The sequence below is a fragment of the Pan troglodytes genome, chromosome 12 (assembly GCF_028858775.2).
Source record: "Pan troglodytes isolate AG18354 chromosome 12, NHGRI_mPanTro3-v2.0_pri, whole genome shotgun sequence".
Lineage (NCBI taxonomy): Eukaryota > Metazoa > Chordata > Mammalia > Primates > Hominidae > Pan > Pan troglodytes.
In genome coordinates, this window is record NC_072410.2 from 20,331,854 (window position 1) to 20,354,020 (window position 22,167).

A 22,167-nucleotide genomic window follows, 5' to 3' on the forward strand; every position below is an offset into this window, starting at 1 on the left:
CTGCTCTATAAGCTAAAGACCTTGAGTAACGATTATGAAGGGAGAGACCTGTTGGCTAGCAAAAGGCAAGTAGTACAAGTAAGAAATAAACCTTTGTTGTTTTTGGCTATTTAGGTTTGGAGAGATGCTTATTACACAGCATAATCAAGTTCATCCTGATGGTAAAAGATCTATGAACTTTTGCTTCTGAAATTCCTAAAAGTAGCTTGGTTCTAGATGAACCTTTGTGACACCTCATCATAAAGCACTTATTATTCCTGGGTTCCTGAGGGGTCAGCTACGGGTTGAATCATGCCCCCCTCTCCAAATTTATATGTTGAGATTTAACTGCCAGTACCTGATAATGTGACTGCATATAGAGACAGCATCTTTCAAGAGGTCATTAAGTTAAAATGAGATCATAAGGGTGGGGCCTTAATCCAATATGATTGGTGTCCTTATAAGAAAATGAAGAGATACTAGGGAGGGTCACACAGAAGAAAGGCCACATAAGGACAAAGCAAGAAGGTAGCTGCCTGCAAGTCAAGGAATGAGGCCTCAACAGAAACCAACCCTGCCCACATCTTGTTCTTGGACTTCCAACCTCCATAATATGAAAGAATAAAAGTCTTTCATATTTCAGAGATTGTTTCAGCCCCCCAATCTCTGCTATTTTATTACAGCAGCCCTAGAGGGCTAATACAGAGGGCTATGTCTTCCTCATTGCCTCGCATATCTTTACAATTAATCTTCACTGCTTGAGCTTGCCATAACTCAGTTTCTTAAAACAAAAAGCCTAACTAATTACTGACCCTTTATTTGTTTTACTGTCAAGTTAAAAAAAAAAACGTTGGAAGTTAAGAGTCACAACATAATACAATAAGAATGATCTTTCCTGCATGCCAAATAATGGAAAAATGCAAAGAATATCATAAAGACCTGTAGTCAACAACCTGACTCAAAAAATTAAATGATGAACCCAGTTCATTTTCTAGCTTGTATTAAGGAGCTCTGGCATAGTAAACTCTGTCATGGGCAGTTTATTGGCAACCACCTTCTCTGACTCTCCGACCACAAAAGGAAACCAACTAAGAAGACCAGCAATTACCTAGCAAGCTTGCATAACAATGTGAAAGGCAGAAGAGAGGAAGCTCTTTCACCTCACTCCTAAATGAGGGGAAAAAAAGACCTGAAGCCCAGGATAGGGAAGTTAAACAAGGTGTTCATCCATGTTCATGGGGTTGAGATCTCTGGACATTTATCCTTTCTAAGTTCAGCGAACGGAGGCCAAGCTGGTGAACTGAATGGATGTCAGAACACGTAATGAGGAGGAGAAAAAAGTATGTGTATCAATAAATCCTGTTTATTGACCTAGGGCGCAGCAATGACATTTCTTTAAGGAATTCTTTTTCAATTTAAAAAGTTTGAAACTGTTCTGAACTTGAAGAAAGATGGAGGATTGCCATAGTTCATAGCTGCAATTATCACCTACTTGCCAATGACTTCCAAACATGCATCTTGTTTGAGCTCTGGCCCAGGCTCTAGATTTTCATTTCTATAACTACCAAACAATTTCTTTCAATTGCCTGTAGGTTTCTAAGACTCAACAATTAAAAACCAACCTAATACTATCATCCACCTCCACCAACACCTGTTCCTCACCCATGGTGCCATCCAAGAACCCACCTGAGTCTACCACCCCTCAGTCTATGCAAATCCCTCTCCTCCTTCACTCCCCACATCAATTTGGAGCAAATGACTTTAGGACTATCTTTCACCATCTAGTGTCAGTTCACCTGCATGATACAAAAGGTAGTTTAAAAGCCACTTAACCTCAAAACTCTTTTAACCATAAAAGCAAGCATCAGTTGTAACTGATAGATTTAAACTCACTAAAGACTAGCTCTGTAATTTGCTTTTTCTGAGAGGGAGATTGCTCTGGCATAGTGGAACAAGCAGTGTCTGACCCTAAGTAGTAGCTCAGTAATATTTTTTGATGAATGAATGGATGGATGGATGGAGGATTAGAACTCAGGGGACCTCTGGCTCCACCAGACACGACTGAACTTAATTGTTAACATAAAGGAATTAGATTTCAGGCCGGGCGCGGTGGCTCACGCCTGTAATCCCAGCACTTTGGGAGGCCGATGTGGGTGGATCACAAGGTCAGGAGATCGAGACCATCCTGGCTAACACGGTGAAACCCCGTCTCTACTAAAAATACAAAAATTAGCCAGGCGTGGTGGTGGGCACCTGTAGTCCCAGCTACTCGGGAGGCTGAGGCAGGAGAATGTCGCAAACCTGGGAGGCAGAGCTTACAGTGAGCTGAGATCGCGCCACTGCACTCCAGCCTGGGCAACAGAGTGAGACTCCGTCTCAAAAAAAAAAAAAAAAAAAGGAATTAGATTTCATGGTCTCTCAGCTCTCTCAGTGGTATTAGCCTATTACTCACCAACAATCAAAGCTGGTCCTGGGGTTTAAGGAGGAAATTATGGATGACCTCAGCCTGGAGTCAGGGTCAATGGCTTCCTCCCTCACCCATCGCCTGGATCTAGTGCTCCCATCCAGGCCTGTGTAACAGGTTCTGCTGGATGTCATCCATTTATGCAACCATGGAGGAAGCTATAAGGAAACTATTTGTCAGCCAGCACCTCCCAAACAGCCAACTCATGGGGTTTTTCACGTGACACCGGGCATGTTTTTTTTCCCACTGCAGCCCAACACACCCACAGACCCTTAAGGATGCATGAACGGGTGTTGTTGGGGGTGGGACAGCTGTTGAAAACCACAGGACTAGGAAAGTCCCCAGGCTGTGCTTGAAGCTCTACGCTTTTCTCTCAAGTCCGGAATTTCTATTAATGTATTATGCAACTTCCTAGGAATTCTCTGTGGCTAGAAAGGATTCTAATAAAATACAGAACAAGCAGGTCCATGGTTAAAAGGAATAATCTACAAACAAAAAGAAATAAGTCATGTGTTCATAGCTGTGGCTCCTCAAAGGCAGGAGATGAAGCTTGTTTGCTTCTGCATCCCAGGCACTCAGCAAGGCTGGCGGGAGAGAACTTCTCCCATGCGCTTTTCTGCACTCTTTCTGATTACTCCCTAAAAAGCTAAAGAGACATTGCTTTTCTCCCTGTTTCTCTTCCAAATCCATTTCCATAGCTGCTCAACCCCATCTCCTGACAAAGAAAAGACAACTTGATAACGAGAGGCTTTTTCTTTTTTCTTGTGCATGTGACCTGAAGTGAGTTCTAATTACTCCTAGGTAGCTCACAGTGTAGTCTAGTTGAAAGCCAATTTGTACAATTCAAACTTCAACCATTCTGTTTATTTAGCCAGAAGAAAATGAACCAAACAGGTGTTTGATGAATCAAATGGGAGGCATTGCAATGAAATAATACAGTGCCCCTCCAGCCCTGTCCTGCTTTAGCATGCCTCCCAAGGATTAGCCCACACCCTTCAGGCTGCTCCTTAAAGGGCGAGTCTGCGGCTTAGACTCCACAAGTGCAGGAAGTAAAGGGGTTGCCTGTTGTGGAAGGTTAGGAGTCAGATTTGGTGAACCTCCGCCCCCTGCAACACTCTCCTTCATTTACTGGGACCTGCACTGATCTGCTCCTCACTTCTCCCAGGTCCTCCCACCTCCCCAGCCAAGTCCAAGCTCTTCATCACAAGCTATAGTGGTTGCTGCATCTCTCTCTCTGTTTCTCTCTCTCTCGGTTTACTTCTCCCTCTGCCTGTGACACACACACACACACACACACACACACACCAGCTGTGAGCTGAGAAGTTCACCGTGAAAACCTCCAAATATTTTGGCTGAAAGTGCATGTCTGAAGGCAAATGCCTGAATCCTTTGGGACCCATGTCTGGGCTGGGTGGGCACCAGACTCCTGCCCTCCCCAACAGAAGGTCAGAAGCAGCCCCAGGGGAGAGCCTCACAGATAAGGCCCTTGCTGAGACTTTGCAGGGTTGTGGAGTTCACTCCCCAGGCACCCAAAACCAACCAATCAAGGCTGCGTGGCCCTTTCTGCCTGAAGTGTAGGCGTAATCTCCATTTCTATGCCTGACAGACACCCGGCAGATGGTTGTTCTTGTGTGGACCCATCTCTGGCACACAGGAAGGGCAAGGGGACATTTGTGTATCACCTGCCCTGCACCAGGCATCCAGAGTCTCATTTCACAACATCCTCATAATCACCCTTTGAAGTCAGATTAATCATTCTCATCTTACATATGTGGAAACTGAGGCACAAAAGGATTGGGTCCCAAGATCATGCAACTTGTAGGTCCATGACCCCCATACACAGTGAGATCCCTATATTCTTGGCCAGAGGAAACTGTCTCTTGGTAAAGCTATCTCCTCTTGGCTCCCATCCTTGGAATCAGAATAAAATGAAAGGAAATATAAAGAAGACAAGGAAAAGATGCCTACTCTCCCCTCAAGATGCTGTTCAAGTGCACATACAGCTCTTCTTTAAGAGAAGCTGAGACTGCAACGTTCAGATAGACAGACACGACAATGTGGCATCATTAGGGTGTCAGGAGAGCTCTGTGGCTCAGACGTACTCATGCAGGTGGACTTGGATGAATAACACCAAACACAGGGGCTCACTCTGTGCCACGTGCTATTTTAAATGCTTTACGTGTATCAATCCATTTTAACCCTCCATCAACCATATCTCCATATTACAGAAAGGAAACTGAGGCCCAGAGAGGGTAAGTGATTCACCTGAAGTCACTCAGCTTGCAAGGAGTGGAGGCAGGACCTGCAATGAAGCATATGGCTTCCCATCCATGCTCTTGGCTATGCTTTACTACTTCTTGAATAATAAGTAATAGAGTAAGGGTCCCTTATGAGGCAGGAAAATATAAAGCAGGAAGAATCATGAAGGAAAAATTGCCCTCAAATGAATAGGCTGGATACGTGGTTCACCCTCAAGTGCCCTGTGTCCAGGACAGTGGGGGTGCAGGACACGTGCATGACAAGGTGTGGGGAAGGAGAGATAGGACCCTGGGACTCTTCCCTCTGCCCATGCCTGCCCCTGATTTTATCCCACCCTTAGCGTTTAGGCTCAGGAAGCAACTCTGAAGTTTGGCGGTGACAGTTAATTTGAGGAAAATCACTCCAGTTTGCTCCCTCTTGGGGGCTTGAGGAAAGAGGGCTTCAGTCACTGGAAACAGAGACCTGGGCAGCAGGCCAGCCCCAGGGCCAACACAGCCCCTGCCCACCTCTCTTAGTCCCCACTGCTTGCCGCCTCATCATTATTCACTCTTCCTGCTGCATTCGTTCTTCCACTAGAGCCCTTGACTCAGCCCCCTCCGCAATGCTCCATTCTAGATTCTGAGTCCTGTGACTGCAGGAGGGAACAGCATGGAGAGAAATTAAGAGAGCCAACAGGCAACTAGCCAGCAAAGTTGTGTTGCTACAGGGACAGACAGATGAGAAGAGAAGAGGGCAAAGGAATTTTAGCATTAGGGATCAGGAGATATAGGAGTTAATGCTAGCAGCAAGAATCCACAATAAATAGAGGGCAAATTGCAAACTGCATGAAAGGTCAATGGTCTCTGATAGAAACTGTTGCCACTGATTGCCTCACCCAAAGGGAATTGCTGGCTGGGCAAAGCAGTGAGTATGACTTTTCACTCTGTCTCTGGGATACTGAGCTGCATAGAATAAACTCTAGTGAATGAATAGATAAATGACTTCTATGAGAATCTGTGTCTTTATAACAAAAATAACAGTGAAGAAACTTAGGCACATGGCGATCTGCTAAGTCACCCAAGAGGCCTGAAGGACCGAGAAGGGTCAGTACAGAGATGTGGACCTAGACAGTCTGGGTCCAGGGGGTCTCTGTCCTTAACCACTGTGTACTATCACCACCTCATTAAGGTGCCATGAGGCTTAAATAAGGAAAATGGCATGAAGCACCCATCAAGGTGACTGGCCCAGTGCTCAGAACATTTAGTTCCACTTTCCCTCCCACTATCCTCCTAGAGAATGGCATCCAGAGCCAGGAAGATGTCACCAGAGGAGGGAGCAAGAGTAGGAGGGGAGAGAGGGATGAGGAAAAGGGGAAGTACCGGGTGGCAGTCAAGAGCAGAGACACCCTGGAGTCAGGCTGCTTGGGTTCCAGCCTCAGCCCTGGCCTGTCTGGGCCTTTGACCTCTCTGATGAGGTAGAGGAGATAAGGAGCTGGGGGTGATAGAAAGCTTAGTGGCCTCACTTTGTTGCTTATCCAGCAAGCTGATCCAAGAAAACGAGGGCAGATTATAAATCTAAGAACAATCCGCCCTCCCATCCGTGAGGTGGTGCCATATTTAAAATCAGCTGCTTGTTCAGAATGAGCCGACCACTAAACAGTGTCCGGGAGCTGCTTCAATACAAAGTCATGGCCAGCATTCATTGAGTGCTTACTCCAGGTTGGGCATTCACTCTGCTAAGAGCTGAATATAAATTTTCCAGTGATCCTATGAGCTGAAGAATGTCATTATCCCAGTTTTACAGCAAGAGGAGGCACAACAGGATCAGAATGTTGCCTCAAGCCATAGTGTTTTGCAGAAAGAACACTGGCTTCACTCACTGGACTTAAGTCCAGTCTCCTCATCGGTAGCACATGGGTTCTCTCTTGTCCCTCCCAGTTCCATGAGTGGAAAATTCAAAAGGTAAGGAAAAAAGGAAAAAGTTTGGGAGGAGGGAGAGCTGTGCACACCCGTGTCTGCTCTGTCATTGTTCAGGCAGTGTGTCCTTATGCAGTTTATTTTAACCTCCTTTGCCTTATTGTCTTCATTCATGAAGTAAGGGCACTTGGTCATGCCTCTTAGTAAAAGCAAAGGGTTTAATAAAACACTAATAAATGCAAAAGTGACATAGTAGATGCACCTGTCTTCCTGCTGTGATTTTGGTCATGAGATTTAACTAGGGATATTGTTTATGCAATTTTAGAAACATTCTTTTTTTAAAATAAAAAATTATATATATTTAAGCTGTACAACATGATGTTTATATATGCTAATATGTTAATATATAAATATATGAGATATTTTTCTATATATTATATATGTATATATATGTGCATGTGTGTGTATATTGTGTGTGTGTGTATATATATATATATATATATATATGCTGTACATGGTGAGATAGTTACTAAGGTCAAGCTAATTCTTGTATCCATCTTCTCACGTTGTAACCATTTGTGTATAGTGGCGGGTGAGGACACTAAAGCTATCTGGGTTTTGTCTCCCTCCTTTTGCCTACCATTAAGCGTATGTGTGTTCTGGTGATTAGTGTCATAACCTAAAATATTCAGCAAGAGGGAGAAAAAAGTGGGACAAGAGATCTGGAGAATCAGATTCATCAATATTTCGACTGTTGGGAGCAACCCCTTCTCTTTGGTGGGAAGGCAGCTCTTTCGTGGATGAAGATCTGCAGCGTTGTCGCATGTAACCCACAATCACAGGCCACCTTCTGGATGACTCAGCCTCCTTGCCGAAAAGGCATGCTTGTGACTGCTGCCCCCAAGAAGGCTCCTTCCTCAATGAAAGGGTGAGGTCAAGGCCCTTAGCTCAAAATACAACTGGACGGCAGCAAGTACCCGTTCCTTTTCAGCTGTGTTCTAAATATGGCCCTGGGGCTTCTCTGGTTTCACTTAGGGACCCAGCAGTGCCAGTGCACACTTAATACTCACTGTGCTGTGGGTGACCACAGAGTGGCCCAAGACTGACGTGTGGACAACCCCACGGAGCCAACGCAACAGCAGCTCTACCCAGCAGAGGTCACAACAGTGTCCTCAGCAGATACTCCGGTCGCTTGAAAATTATGATTTTATCCTGAAATGATCATTCTTATAAATGTCTCCCCCAAAGCAATTAAACTCTGGGGAAGTCAAACACATGTTGCTAACAAACAAACCCCAACCAGAAACCAAGCCGGAGTTGGCTCTCCATGTGAAATCTAGAGACAACTCAGGAGGAAGTCAGATTCTCAAGCTCGAGGAAGGAGTCAAATGCTTTCCTTGGTAATTGATAAAGACTCTTCCTTGGCAAGAACTTTTGTAGATTATATCTGAGATTTTGATGAATAAAGAATATGCTGTGAAAATTAAAGAGATGGCATTTATCCAGTAGTATCTTGACCTCTGTAATAATTTATGAAGGAAAGGTTGAATAATTGCTTCAGAATGGACTTCCAAGGGGTGTCCCTGGTCTTGTCACAGATAAACACCCTCCGGGACATTGTCAGTAGTGCGGGTGAGAGTAACCAAATAACCTCCAAAAAACTTGGATCTGAGTGAAAGAAGGTTATCCCTGGGAGATGAACTAGGAAATGGACACATCATGGGTCAGAGGGCCTACCTTAAGAGATGGAATGGATTCCCAGACAACGACACTTACTCATTTGTAACAAAACTGAAAGTATGACAGTATTTATAGATGGAATGGGTTGGGGAAAGGGGATCTCAGAGACTAGTCCAGTGTCGTCTGGGGAGATGGATAAGGTCCTTGTTCTAGGCGTATCATCATTTTTTATCAACATATATCAGCTTCTCTCAACCTAAAGGCAATAAATCCATAGTTCTCAAACTTCAGCGGTCATCTGAGGTTTTAATAACACAGGTTTCTAGGCTCAACTCCCAGACAGTCTGGGTCAGAGGGTATGAAATGGGACTGGACATCCGAAGACTCATCAGTCCCACCAGTGTGATGCTGAAACACTTGGCCTGAGGACCAGACTCTGAGAAATGAAATCTCTGAATCCTATGACAGTCTGGAGTCGAGACTCCCCGGGCAGCTTCCTGACAATGTGGCTTTTCGTGAAGCTTGCCCACAAGGGTAGAATGCACCAGCCTGATGATTCTAGTGCCTTGCCTCAAAAGTTAGGGATTCTCGCTATGAATAAATGATTTGACATCCGGCTTCATGTATGGGCCTCCTTTGCTTAGGAAATCCGTGGATATGGCTCAGATTATTTTTCAAAGGGGGACTTTTCCTCTCTGTACTATTTTTGCATAAAGTTTTTTAAAAAAAGATCTTGCTTGCCAAATGAATTAGTAAATTGTAAATGGGAAAAAAATTAAAAACAGAATGTTTGCATGTCTTTTGGTTAGACACAATCTCTGGAAGCAAAATATGAAACGCAGGAGCAAAAAAGAGTCATTAGCAGGTTTCACGATATAAAAATTTAGAATTTCTATAGGGTAAAAGATACCATAATCTAAAAAAATTTAAATAATAGAATGGAAGAAAATATTTGGTCTTCATGGGACATTGAAAAGTTTAAAGGTAAGATAATTTAATGAATTCCTATAAATCTTTTTTTTAAGCAAGTGGTCCCAAAGAAAAATGAGCAAGACGCAACATTTGCATATAAACATTGGGATATGACATACTTATACTAAAGAAAAGTATTCATTGTTTATCTGAAATTTAAATTTAACTTGGTGTCTAGTATTTTTTTAAGTTTGTCAACCCAGAAAGGACATGAGCTTTCAATGTACAGCATGTGACAGAGTCATGATTTGCAGTTGCTGAAAAGTTGCTCAATATTATAATGCAAATTCAAACAAACATGAGAAATCCTTTTTGCTCATGGCCTTAGAAAACATTAAGGAAACAATGTCCCTTGTCAAAGACATAAGAAAATATGGGTGCAACACACTAAGGAAGTATAAGCTGATAAAGGCTTTCTGGAAAATCTTGACACCTGTGGTCCAGGGCCTGAAATTAAGGTTCGATATTATGTACTGCCACGATATTTGGCAAAATTATGAGGACCTCAACTGGTCTACACGCAAGTTTCCCTCCCCACACCGATCCCTGGATAAGGTGCCCCAGCCAAACCACCCTCCTTATCAAGGGTACCAGGCACAGTTCCTGCTTCTTCCTGAGTAGAAGGTCTTAGGTCCCTGCCAACCTGCAAAATTATTCCAACAACTCAATCATCTCCTCCTGTGAGAACCAGGAAGCACCTCACCCTCTTGTTACCACAAAGCCTGCCTCCCACAGCTCCTGGTTGTTCATTCCGTTCCCAAGCGCAGCTTCTGTGTGGTCCTGCGGGGCATGTGGCATCCTCCTCCCCTTGGCAAGTACAGGTGACTGATAAACTGTTGTCAGTCTCATCTGCCCAGTGTTGGGTGTCTGTGTTTGGCCATCTATAACCTTAGAGTGAGAATCTCTCATTTACCAAGGAGGCAGATAGGAGCTGATTAAAACAGCAGCACATTTTAAATTGTTAAATGTACATACTGTTTAAACTGGAAATTTCACTTCTAAGAAAACATCACGTAAAAATACGAATGCAAAGAGAGAGGCATGCAGAAAAAAAGAATATTCAATATGCATTTCAACATTGCTTGTAAGAATGAACCACTGGAAACAACCTGAATGACACATTCATCAGGAAACTGCTAAATAAGTTACTGTAAACTTAATTTATGCAATACTATGCAATAGCTGAAAACACATAGAAAGAGGGCCAGACACGGTTGCAGTGAGCCGAGGCTGCATCATTGCACTCCAGCCTGGGCAACAAGAGTGAAACTCTGTCTCAAAAAAAAGAAAAAAAAAACAAGACACGGAAAGACTTGTTATATCTAAGCAATACATAAAATGCACCCACTTCATATTAAAAAATACAGATCACACACACATAGATGATAAAAGATTTGCAAAAATGTTGTATATGCATATAACAAATACAGGAGGGAAAAGGTCAAGCTGATGAAAGTGGTTGCCTCTTTCATAGAGGAGGAGGTGAGGGCAAGCAGAAGCTTTTGTGTTTCATGCTATATAGTTTTGTACTGTTTGATTCTTACAGTGAAAATGTATTCTAGTATTACTTATGTGCTGTGATAGAAATTTAAAAATAAGAAAAGTATATGAAAGTATGTATAAAAGTCTTCTTGTCTAACAACTGCTGAAGGTTTTTAGTAATTAATGAAATTGAGCAACGGGACTGGCTAGTTCTCAATATTCCAGCACCCCCAGCCTACAGACATCCCCTGAGCCTTAATGCTGGGTGTTGCTCAAGCCTGTATGTTCTTCTCAGTTTCCCACCAGAAAGGCTCATAAGCAAAAACGCCTCATTCACTTTTTTCCATACAAGTCCTGCAACTGAGTGATACAAAAACTAACACATTTTCACAAATCTGTTGTCATCTCTTCCCTGACCCTTATCTTTTATTTAACCTAATCTAATGTGGTATGTTAAAAACAAAACAAAAATGCATATAAAGGGAATGAGAGTGAGGTCTGATGATGGAGAGGAAATAAAACCATCAGTTTCTGCTTTAGCGGTCGTGAAACCCCAGAAGGGCCATTAGCAACAGTTTCTGTTTGCTAAGTGAAAAAGTACATTTAACTCAAGAATGATACGTTCTCTCTCCTTTTCCACTCTTTAATGAAACTAGTTGGTTTGTGAATGACAAGCAGTGTGAGTGAACCGTTATGTAGGCAGTGCAGATCCCAAGGAAATTCACCAGAACTCGGACCACACCGCATGGGCTGAAGCTCATCCCTGCCCTGCTGCGCTGAGCCACACTGGAGCCGTCTCCACAGCCTCCGGTCCCCAGCCCCCGCCCCCCCCCGAACCCTCATCTCCCCCGGAAGCCGGGGGGGCACATGACATCTCACCACAGTAATGCCATCATTGAGCAGGGCCTCCCCAAAGATCATCATGTAGAGCTGCTCGTTCACGCGCGCTTCCTCAAACACGGCTAGCACGGCCACTGGGTCCACGGCGGAGATCAGGCTGCCGAACAGCAGGTTCTGCAGCAGGTTGACGTCGCCCAGGCCAAAGGCCTTCACCTGGCAGATGAGGTAGAGGGAGAGGCCAATGCCCAAGGCGTTGATCAGGGCCCCCAGTACTGCCCACCACAGGATGGAGCCGATGTTCTCAAAGAAGGGCCGGGTGGGCATGAAGTAGCCGCCCTCCAGAACGATGGGTGGCAGGAGATACAGGAAGTAGATGCTGGAGTCCATGACCGGAGGCGATTTGTGGTCGGTGCCGAAGATGATGCCGCCCACCAGCGCCCCCACCAGGATGAGGAGGCAGCTCTCTGGCATGAGGCCCGGCAGCCTGTGGTAGAGGTGGAAGCCTGCGGAACAGCGAAGAGCACAGTTAGGTGCTTGCAAACGAAACGGTCTGGGTGTACCTGAGGTCTTTTAAAGTCAAGCAGACAGGACCGTGGACAAGCTGACTGGCATCTCAGCCTCAGCGTCCCATCTGTAGCAGGAACTGGTAGTGTCATGAGGGTCGCCAATAAGATCAGTAGGTAACATGCCCAGCTCGGCGCAGGTCACAGAATCATTCACAGCCAGCTGCCCCCTCCCCCCTCCTCCTTCCTGCTTTCCTATCTTACAGGGACCTGCGAGGGTGCATGAGGGAAAAGGAGAAACGAGGGTGAAACTTTTGCACTCGTGCAAGCCCAGCTTTCAAGCTCATGCAGAATCTATCATAGTCACCAAAACCTCAGCTTGTTCCAAACTTACCTGACCTCATTCCCCTCTTCACCAAACACATACACAAAAATTAAAAGTCCTTTATTTTGTCTCCTGTGTTTAACCAATGACATTGATATCTGGTCAGCCACTGAAGAGGGAAATCAGGTGGCATTCTCATGAGTGACCCTTCATGCATTCAGCTCTGTATTTATTTCTTATGTCATGACTCTCACTCACTACACCTAAAATCTATCCCCTCCTCTCCATTTCTTTGGCCACTGCCTTTATTTAGGATCTCCCCATTTCTCATCTTAATGATTGCATTGTCTTCTTGACCTCCGGTCTCACCACACTCTACTGCCAGATGATTTTTCTACACCATGGGTCTCTGATTGTCTCAATTCCCACCTAAGATTCTGAAGGCACACAAAGCATCTTCTGGATTGTAAACCAAGGGTATTGGTTGTGCAAAGACGATGTTAAGTACCGCCAGGTGGAAGACCAAAGAGATAGACAACTGCAATTCCCACTATTGATAAGGTTTTGGAAACAAGACATGAACAAAGAAGATGACATGTAAGTATATAATGAAGGGTATATTGAACATATCAACAAACATGGTGAGAGATCAGAGCTCAGGAGATCACCACGGGGCTCTCTCCAAGTCTGTCTCCCACACACTCGGCACTATCTTTATGTAGCCTGCATTCAGCCAAAGGGCCTTGTCACTCTGCAGGCCTCTTACTTGTCTTCTCATTCCGTTGTCACTGCTTGGATTGTCCTTTTCCTTGGTCCCTTTAAGTCCTGCTCATCCTTTGAGGCTTAGCTTTCCCTAGCTCCTTCCTGAGTTCATATCTTCCTCTGAATTACTAATAATAAAACATTTTATCTCACTCCGTCTAATAACAATAATCCCTGTCTACTATGTTTTGTGCATGATTCATGTCTCCTACTAATGTGGAAACTCCCCAGACTCAGGCAGAATGATTTACATCTTCATATGTCCCCAAATGCTTAGCACAGCATCTTGTCCACAACAGCTGGCTTATTTGCTGAGTGTATAAATGAATGAATAAACAGTTAAATGTTTATCAGAGGAGCTTTTTCATGACAAGAGATTGAACAGATTGTTGGAGAATGATGAGGATTTGCATATTTGGGTGACAGAATGGGAGAAATTTTAGGTGGGGAGAACATCAAGAGTCAAAGAAGAGAGGAAGAAATGGCCCAGCCAGATATCTTTGACATTCATTGAGGGGATCCACCTGGCTGGAGCAACCTTTGAACTGGGAAAAGTGTCAGGAGAGGACTTGGAAAATGATTTTGAAACAAATAATGGAAGACCTTGAATTCAAACCTAAGGAAGGCGGTGGACTTCCAGCCATAGGCCATGGGGAGCCAGCAAATATCTCCTTGGGAATTGTTAGATTCACCCATCCATAGATGATATGAGCTTCCCTGACCATGGCTTTGAACTTCTCCATCGACTATAAGCAAGAAAGTTAACACAACAGGGTATAATTATCACCAAGGAATACCATCCCCACTTTCATTTGGCTTCAGGGTTGGTGTAAGCACCTCTTCTGGAGCACTGAACTCATCATTTTCTAATCACTGCTTATTTCTGCATTTCCTCTTCCTCCTCTTTATTTTACTTCTTTCTTCTTCTCCTCCTATTTCTCCTCCTCCTTCTTCATCTTCTTTTTGTCCAGCTCCTGCTGCTCCTTCTTACTCTCTTCCTCCTCCTCCTTCTTCATCTTCTCTTTGTCCAGCTCCTGCTGCTCCTTCTTACTCTCTTCCTCCTCCTCCTTCCTTTTTCCTCCTCCTCCTTCTCCTTATCCATCTCCTCCTTCTTCTCTTTCTCCTTACCGTTTTCCTTCTCCTTCTTCTTCAGTTAGTGCTTATTTTAACCAAACTTAACTTTTTTCAATATATAAAGGAGGTGGAAGAGCTCATAGTGTGATTTTCTCAGGCCCTGTGGCTCCCCAGTTTGGCCCTGCTTCCAGGAATCCAGTTTCCTGAAATGGTTCCAACATTCACCTGCCTTAAGCCAAGTTGCTCTCTACACAGTTGTAGCAGGAAGAGCCCACACATCTATAAGTAGGGCCCTGTAAAGGGAAATGCTACATGCCTTTCACATTTTAAAACTTCTCCCTTTCATGATGGACAATAGAGTCAATCATTTAAAATTTACAGTTTCAGGCCTTAGAGCTTAAATGGACACAAATATTAAAAGTCCTGTCTGAAAGTCAAAGAATGCCCTACAATTATGTTCTTCCCAAAGATTCAAGAAACATTCATCTGTGGTATTCTAAGATGTGGAACTGAAGTAGAAGATAAACCACAAAGTCTGAGGTGGCTTTGTATTATCTTTGTTATACATTATCTTTGTTTTATAAGTGCATATAGTTGGGTGTTTTAAAAAGGATTGGGGGAGAGTTTTGATGTTTTTCTGTCAGAGTATCTATGGGCAATAAGTACTAAGTTAACCTATCTTCCCCATTAGACCAAGTTCCTTGAGGTCAGGGACCATGGTCATTTCCACATATTTCATGGGTTCTCAGAAAATGTACCTTGATGGAATGAGGAATAAAAGAATGAATCATAATAATGATTATTAATTTTATTCTGATTCATATTTTATAACATAATCTTTAAAAACTCATATGAATTTCTTAAGTGCTGAAATTATAAATCATCATCATCATTATTATTTTGGCCCTAGTAAACAAGCCCTTATACATAAAACTACCAGCCCAGTAATTGGCACATAGTATATATTCAATAAATATGGCCTTTTTATCTCCTCACTCCTCATGTCCATATGGAATATAAAAATAATCTAAATTCTTGAAGACTAGTAAATATGAAATTGTACTCGAATAAGCGTGTTCTGATATCCTACTCTTTTTTTCTAAAGTATGTTAAATTACATCATGAAAATCAAGAACATTTAAACCAACAGTTCTATGAATAATCGTATTTTCACAGTGCTCTTCACTCCTAGACAGAATGAATCTGGGTGCATACAATGCCTCTACAAAACAAGCTAGGTTTTACACAAATATAAAACCAAGACAAAATGCAGCCTTTCTGCATTTAGATGTTTACTGATAAACAGAGCAACTAGCTAGTCAGTGACAGGACGAGTTTCCTGATACTCAGATCGACTTGAGCCATTTCTGTGAAGAGGAAGCCAGGTTGTGGAGTGGGGAGCAGGGAACACGGAATCTTTAGCATATTGTTTTAAAAGGAAAACTCAAGTGCCAAGTAAGATCACCTTGAACACAATCAGTGTCCATATGATTTCACAAAAGATGTTAGACTGTTCTGAACTGAGAATGTTATCCATTTGGAAAGCCATTTTTACTCGTATACCTCTTAAAAATATAGTAAGATCCTTTGTGTAACTTATTCACTAAGCAAATTGCACAAGACTTCTTCAAACTAACAATTCCTATTTAATATTCACACTTTACTAGCTCAAAATGAATAGCAACTATAAAGGAGAGTCTAAAGGGGACACCTATACCAGTGTCCCCACACCCACAGGGAGGGAGCTAAGTGAATAGCCAGAGCACACAGAAGGTAACTGCCAGACCTCAAGGCTCAACCCACATTACACACCCATCCTAGAGAAAATATACACATATAAATAAATGAGAATTAAAATGTTTCATTGATTCTATCTCAATAAGGCAATCTACATACTCAAATAGCATAAAGTTTATAGCTGAGGCAAAGGAGGCATTGTGCTTAGCATTTGAGATAATTATATTAATTTTCCACTTTAGAATAAGCTGGTTTTAAAGAGATAAGGGGGTGCAGTTAGGGATTAAACAGTCACAGAGTATAGCCACCTCTTTGGTTTTTGACACAAAGATCCCTTGATTGGAATTTAATCTATTAACTTGGATTCACTTTATTTCACAAAGGAAATTAGAGGTGCCTCACTGGCCCCACTTGGTAGGTATAAACTAATATTTTACTGACAGATATAATCTTATATGCCCCGACATCCCATCACTGAGTAATACAAGTTGCCTATGGTTTTCTTGTTTTTTGCTTTCTGTGAATTTGCAAGAAGCACACACTGCTTTTAAAGAATAAACAATGGGGTCATTGATGAAGCCCACAATTACACAGCCAAGAATATTTTACAGAAGAAACATTACATGTTTCCTGAAATTTCCACCTTGCATCATGCCCAGGTCTACGTGCTTTATTCTCTATATTTTTAAAGCATAGAATTTGAGAGTTTTGCATGTCAACAATGTCACATGGTTGTCACCCTGAAATGAGAAGAAACCAACACAGCCCAGTACCCAGAAGTACGCTCTCAAATTTCAAAGAGCAATCTCAATGTATTAAATAGCTTAGTAAAATGCAGTTATGACTTTCCCTTGACTGAAGGGAAGAGAATTTTTAATGTAATAGCAGTAACAGTTAAAATCCTCTTAGCCCATTATCTATAAGGCATTTTCACATTCACTATCTTATGTAAAAAAATAACTCACCAAACCAGGTGTTTAAGGACTTACCTATTTTTGCAAGGGATGCTAGAAGTATCCAGAGAGTGACCTCATAAGGAATTTGCACATAGTCATAATCCAGTTCAAAAACAGATATCCCTTCCTCTGGCTCTGAGCTGGCAGCAGCAAACCAAGCGTTAGATGCATACTGAGCAGTGGAATTTGCAGATTCATTCAAATCAAAAGATGCTTCAGAACACTCAAGAGCCACTAGCAGTAGCAAACAATTCCAAGGACTGTAAGTCACGAACATCTGCAGAGCCATTCCTGTGGGCTTCTCCTATCTACACACCCCTGTGTGGATGTGTGCCACACATCTGAAGTCGGGGAGGCTTCTAGAGAGTGACTGCATCCACCTGGGTCAAAAGTAATATAGATACAGTCCGTGGGTCCTCCCAAGAAGATTCCGAGTGTGTTATTGAGCTCTGTATGTAGACACTTTCTAATCTTCTTTAAATCGTTTGTGTTCAGGCAACTCAGCTTCCAACTCAAATGCAGTTATTCAATAGACTTGTTAAAGTCCATGGAGCTACCTGGAGGACCTCCATCCAATCATGGCTTGAGCAATTTATGAAAGGAATAAAAATCTCTTCACTTAAAGGCATTTCCTCATTTCACTGCATACTGGCTTTGTCTTGTGGGTGAAAATTTAAAAGGATACTGTAGTGCTCATTCCACAGATCACTGGAGTCCTTCTAATGAGGAAAGGAAACCTTCCCTGTCTATCAGATCCCAAGAAGGAGCTACCTGATCTGCCCTTGTTCCTTCTCTCCTCCCCCTGTCCTCTTATTTGTTTTGAATGACCAAGGCTTCAGGTAGCTCTGGAACTACACTTAATTATTTGCTCTGATTTGACTTTTGTAATGAAATCCTTTCTCTGAGGGTTCTCTGGAGGTCACACTGCTGACACCTAGTGGGCACCTGCAATACAACACCCTTGACACGTTCAGTTATGAACGTTAAGGTGACCATGAAATTATCTAAACCAGGACACTTTGGGGAATGAATAATAATGATAATTATGCAAAGGTATAGGCACAAACCAGAATTGTCCAGCAAACTGTCTTATATGGTCTCTATACATGAGGAAGAAGGAGGATAAGAACGAGGTGGTAACAACAAGGATGGTAGCAAACACTGAAACTTTTGCATGTTACCAGACTCCATGAGCAGTCATTCATAGAAGGAATGAAGTTCCAGATCTCTATGAACTTTACACTATAATTTTTAAAAAACAGGAAGCCAAAGAACAAGTTCCATAAGTACACCTAAATATCTGGATTTGTAAAACTCCATGGCACATCCAGATTTTCCATTTAAAAAACATTTGTTGTTGAAAAGAAGCAGCATCATAGAGTGTTGATGAAAGAATTTTGAGATAATTTTTATGAGCCTACTTCTCGCTCTTCTACTTGTTGCCAGGTGACCTTGGTGAAGTTAATTACCTTTCAGAAATTCCTTATCTGAAACAGGGAGGAAAATATCTGCCTCATTGAGTAGCTAGGAACATTAAATGAGATAAAGCAAGTAAAGAATTTTGCATGTAGTTGGCACTTAAATGTTAGTTTTTATTTTAAATTACATTTCTTATACTTTTAGGATAAGATACAACACTTTTGCAATGATTACTGATACTCAGTAAAAATTATGAGAATAATACATCATCCATATACTACCCCAACATCTCTTTTACATCAAACTGCAAGATGCTTTGTGTTTTGTTTTTTCTTAGTTCATATTAGTGAGTGCAGGGGATTTCCCCCCAGCGAACACACACACACACACACACACACACACACACACTCAGCTAACATCACTGGGAAATTGAGAAAGGAATGGTTGAGAAGGGCTAACACCTAGATGCAAATTCATAGTGAGGCAATAGAATTAAAAGTTCACATATGAATATTTTTTCTTTTTCCTTCAGTTTGACTCCAGAATAGATTAGATTCAGTCACTGAAATGAGACTATCAAGTGGACTACAAGAAGGGTACACACATTGAGTCGATTATTTTTTCTCAAAGAATATATGAATATCCTTTAATAGAAAGCTGCTTTATAATAGGTGTTTTATTTTTATTTGCATTTTATTGTACTTTTCTTTCTTAAAAGAAATGAGGGAGCAAGTCTCACATAGTGCCTTGTGGAAAGACCAAAACGAAGAATCAAAAGACTTATGTACTCAGACATTAGTTATCTGATTGGCTTTGGAAAATTACCTGTTTGAGCCTTATAGTTTGAGCCTTTATAGTGTTCTCATCTATAAAATAAAGATGCTGTCCATACCTGGTAACCCTTTCCTGCTCTAAAATTCCAAATTTTGTGACTATATGGCAACCCGTTTCGCCTTATGATCACCTGATGGCTGATAGTCCAGTCCCTCTCAGAGTAAAAATGCCAATCTTGGGAGGATGGTAAGAGAACAACTTGAGCTCTGCAACAGTCTACTAACTTGTGGTCCAGGTTAAGATGTAGCAGCCCACTTCATCAACCATCGGCATCACTTCCACTCATGCAGTACTTTCTTACAGATGTCCGAACATTCTTTCTAAAATGATTTCTTAGTATAAGGTCCCCAGAAAGTGTATGTGAGACAAAGCTTCCATGAGAGGTGCAAACTAAGGGCAGCAAAAGTGAGGGGAAAGGGGGAAGAAGGGAGAAGCTCTTCTAGAATGACAGCATGAGAAGCACCATAGATTTCCTAGTGAAACAACTATAACTGGTGAGATCATTAAAAACCAAAAACAACCATCCAGTCTCTGGAAATTGTCCTAAGAGCAGACAGAAATCGAAAAAAATCTTCTAAATATTGGTAAGACCCGAAGGCACGGCCTGTTTTCTCTACCCACCCCTCAGCTCAATGTGAGAAAAACTCTACTCTGGATGAATGTAGCCATGAGGATGGGGCTGCCTCTAATCCCAGATCCCAGTTTATGACTACAGTTTCTACCCAGAAAAGTCAGGTTGTCAGCATACGTAACCAAACTGATGCCCTACCCCAATCCTAGCAATATGCTGAACAGACTCTATTGCAGGCAAATGTGACTGAATCTACCCCAGAAACAGCAAATTAGGAATACTGGACCCCAATAACTCTCAACTTACTCATAAGACTGAGTTTTCACAACAGTGGAAATAAACCAAGATGACCAGTGGCTACTACCCCAGTCCAGCATCCCACTCACACACCAGGGGTATCACTCCAAGAGAAGTAGGTTACTATCTCTATCCCCATCTCCAGAGTAGTGGAACAGAGTTTCTGCCAAGGAGAGGAGACAGGCTATAGAACAGAGAACTCTATAACTAACTCTAAGTACGCTAACTTTATTTGGAACAAAATATAGAGATGTTCAAGCCTAAGAGCACTGTCAAAAACAATGAAGATTTAGGTTGTGAGCAAGGAAGAAAAGCTAGTAGCTCCATGATTGCAATAAGTTAAAGAGTAGACCAACTAGAAGTTTAACAGAAGAACCAGAAAAAGAGATGGCTGAAAAGAGCTCTCCTGAGGCTATAACATGTCTCAAAGACTGGTCTCAAAGATTACCCTGCAAAGGAGCCTGACTTTAATTGGATCGGACTGTGGAGTAATTTATAACCCAAGGCATTGTTGAAAACAATAGGCCATTTCAGGCAACAGTTACTGGAGGCTAACAGTTGAGTGTGATGTCAATAGATACAACAGACCAGCTAGAAGCTTAATAGATCAGTGAAAGAAATTCAGAGAAGCCTGCTAAAACCATTGTTATTCTGGGGGAAGGGAGAAAGGGCTTAGGGGTATTATAACCATGCCCCAGGCTTCACTGGCTGAGGATCAGTATAAAAAGCTGCACAGGGAAATAGACTTTGCTGATATAGTCCAGCCAAGTCACTAAACAAACAGCAAACAATTAAGCAACAACAAGCCCTGGAGTTGGAGTAGGGGGAGAAAGCAGCATCAAGAATTGCTACAAGAAATCATCTAAAATATCCAATTTTTAGGCAGAAAAAAAATTATGGACTACATACTGTCTACAGAAGTCACATTTTAGTTTCAAAGATACCAGTAGGTTGAAAGTAAAAAAAAAAAAATGAGAAAAGATATATTACACAAACACTATGCTAAGAGAGCTTGAGTGGCTTTACACTGACAAAACATGCTTTAAAATAACAAATGTTACTAGAGATAAAGAGGGACATTTAAGAAAAAGAAAAGTGTCAATCTATCAAGAAGATGTAACAATTCAAACTTATGTATACAAAGTGGGATTTATCTCAGGAAGGCAAGGTTGGTTTAATATTTAAAAATTATTTCATGTAACATGCATGTCAATAGAATTAAGGCAAAACCACATGACCATTTCAACAGACTGAGAAAAGCATTTGACAAAATCAACAACCTTTTGTTTTAAAAACACTCCACAGGTCAGGAATGGAAGGAAACTTCTTCAACATGATAATAAACAGCCAACATCATACTTAAAGGGAAAAGACTAAATACATTTCCCTGAAAGAACAGGAACAAGACAAGGAGATACACTCTTGCCACTTCCATTCAATATTCTACTAGAGCTGCTTTTAGTCAGGGCATTTAGACAATGAAAAGAAATAAAAGGCATTCAGATTGGAAGGAAAAAAAGTCAAACTATTTCCACTTGGATGATCTTTTAAATAGATTACTCTAAAATATTTAAACAGAATATCCTGAATAATTGACTAAAAAACTATTAGATATAATAAATGAGTTTAACAAGCTTGCAGGATATGAGATCAATATGCAAAAACAAATTGTGTTTTATAGTGACAATGAATAAAACAAAATGGAATTAAGAAAACAATGCCATTTATAATAGCATCAAAAAATACAATTCTTAGGAATAAGTTTATCAAAAAAGTGTCACACTTGTATTCTAAAAAAATTGTTGAACGTAGTTAAAGAAGATCTAAATAAATGGAAAGATATCTCTGTTCGTGCATCACAAGACTTAATATTGTTATGTAGGTGACAGCCTCAAAAATGAACTTTCTACAAAAAACTTAAATTTACAAGACAAAAAACAAACAACCCCATCAAAAAGTGGTCAAAGGATATGAACAAACACTTCTCAAAAGAAGACCTTTATGCAGCCAACAGATATAAGAAAAAATGCTCATCATCACTGCTAATTAAAGAAACGCAAACCAAAACCACAACAAGATACCATCTCATGCCAGTAAGAATGGCGATCATGAAACAAC

At 41.7% G+C, this 22,167-nt stretch overlaps 1 protein-coding gene across 1 annotated transcript in view; it reads right to left on the reverse strand.

Annotated features, from left to right (window-relative positions):
• Nucleotides 1-17,753, reverse strand: part of SLC9A4 (solute carrier family 9 member A4) — a 60,867-nt gene extending 43,114 nt beyond the window's left edge. Inside the window, exons 1-2 of the mRNA XM_001163482.6 lie at nucleotides 16,962-17,753; nucleotides 11,611-12,074 (exon numbers count right to left, since the gene is read on the reverse strand). Coding sequence (XP_001163482.4) covers nucleotides 11,611-12,074; nucleotides 16,962-17,217 — 720 coding nt within the window. The 5' untranslated portion in view covers nucleotides 17,218-17,753. The remainder of the gene's footprint in view (nucleotides 1-11,610; nucleotides 12,075-16,961) is intronic.
• Nucleotides 17,754-22,167: the final 4,414 nt, after the last annotated feature.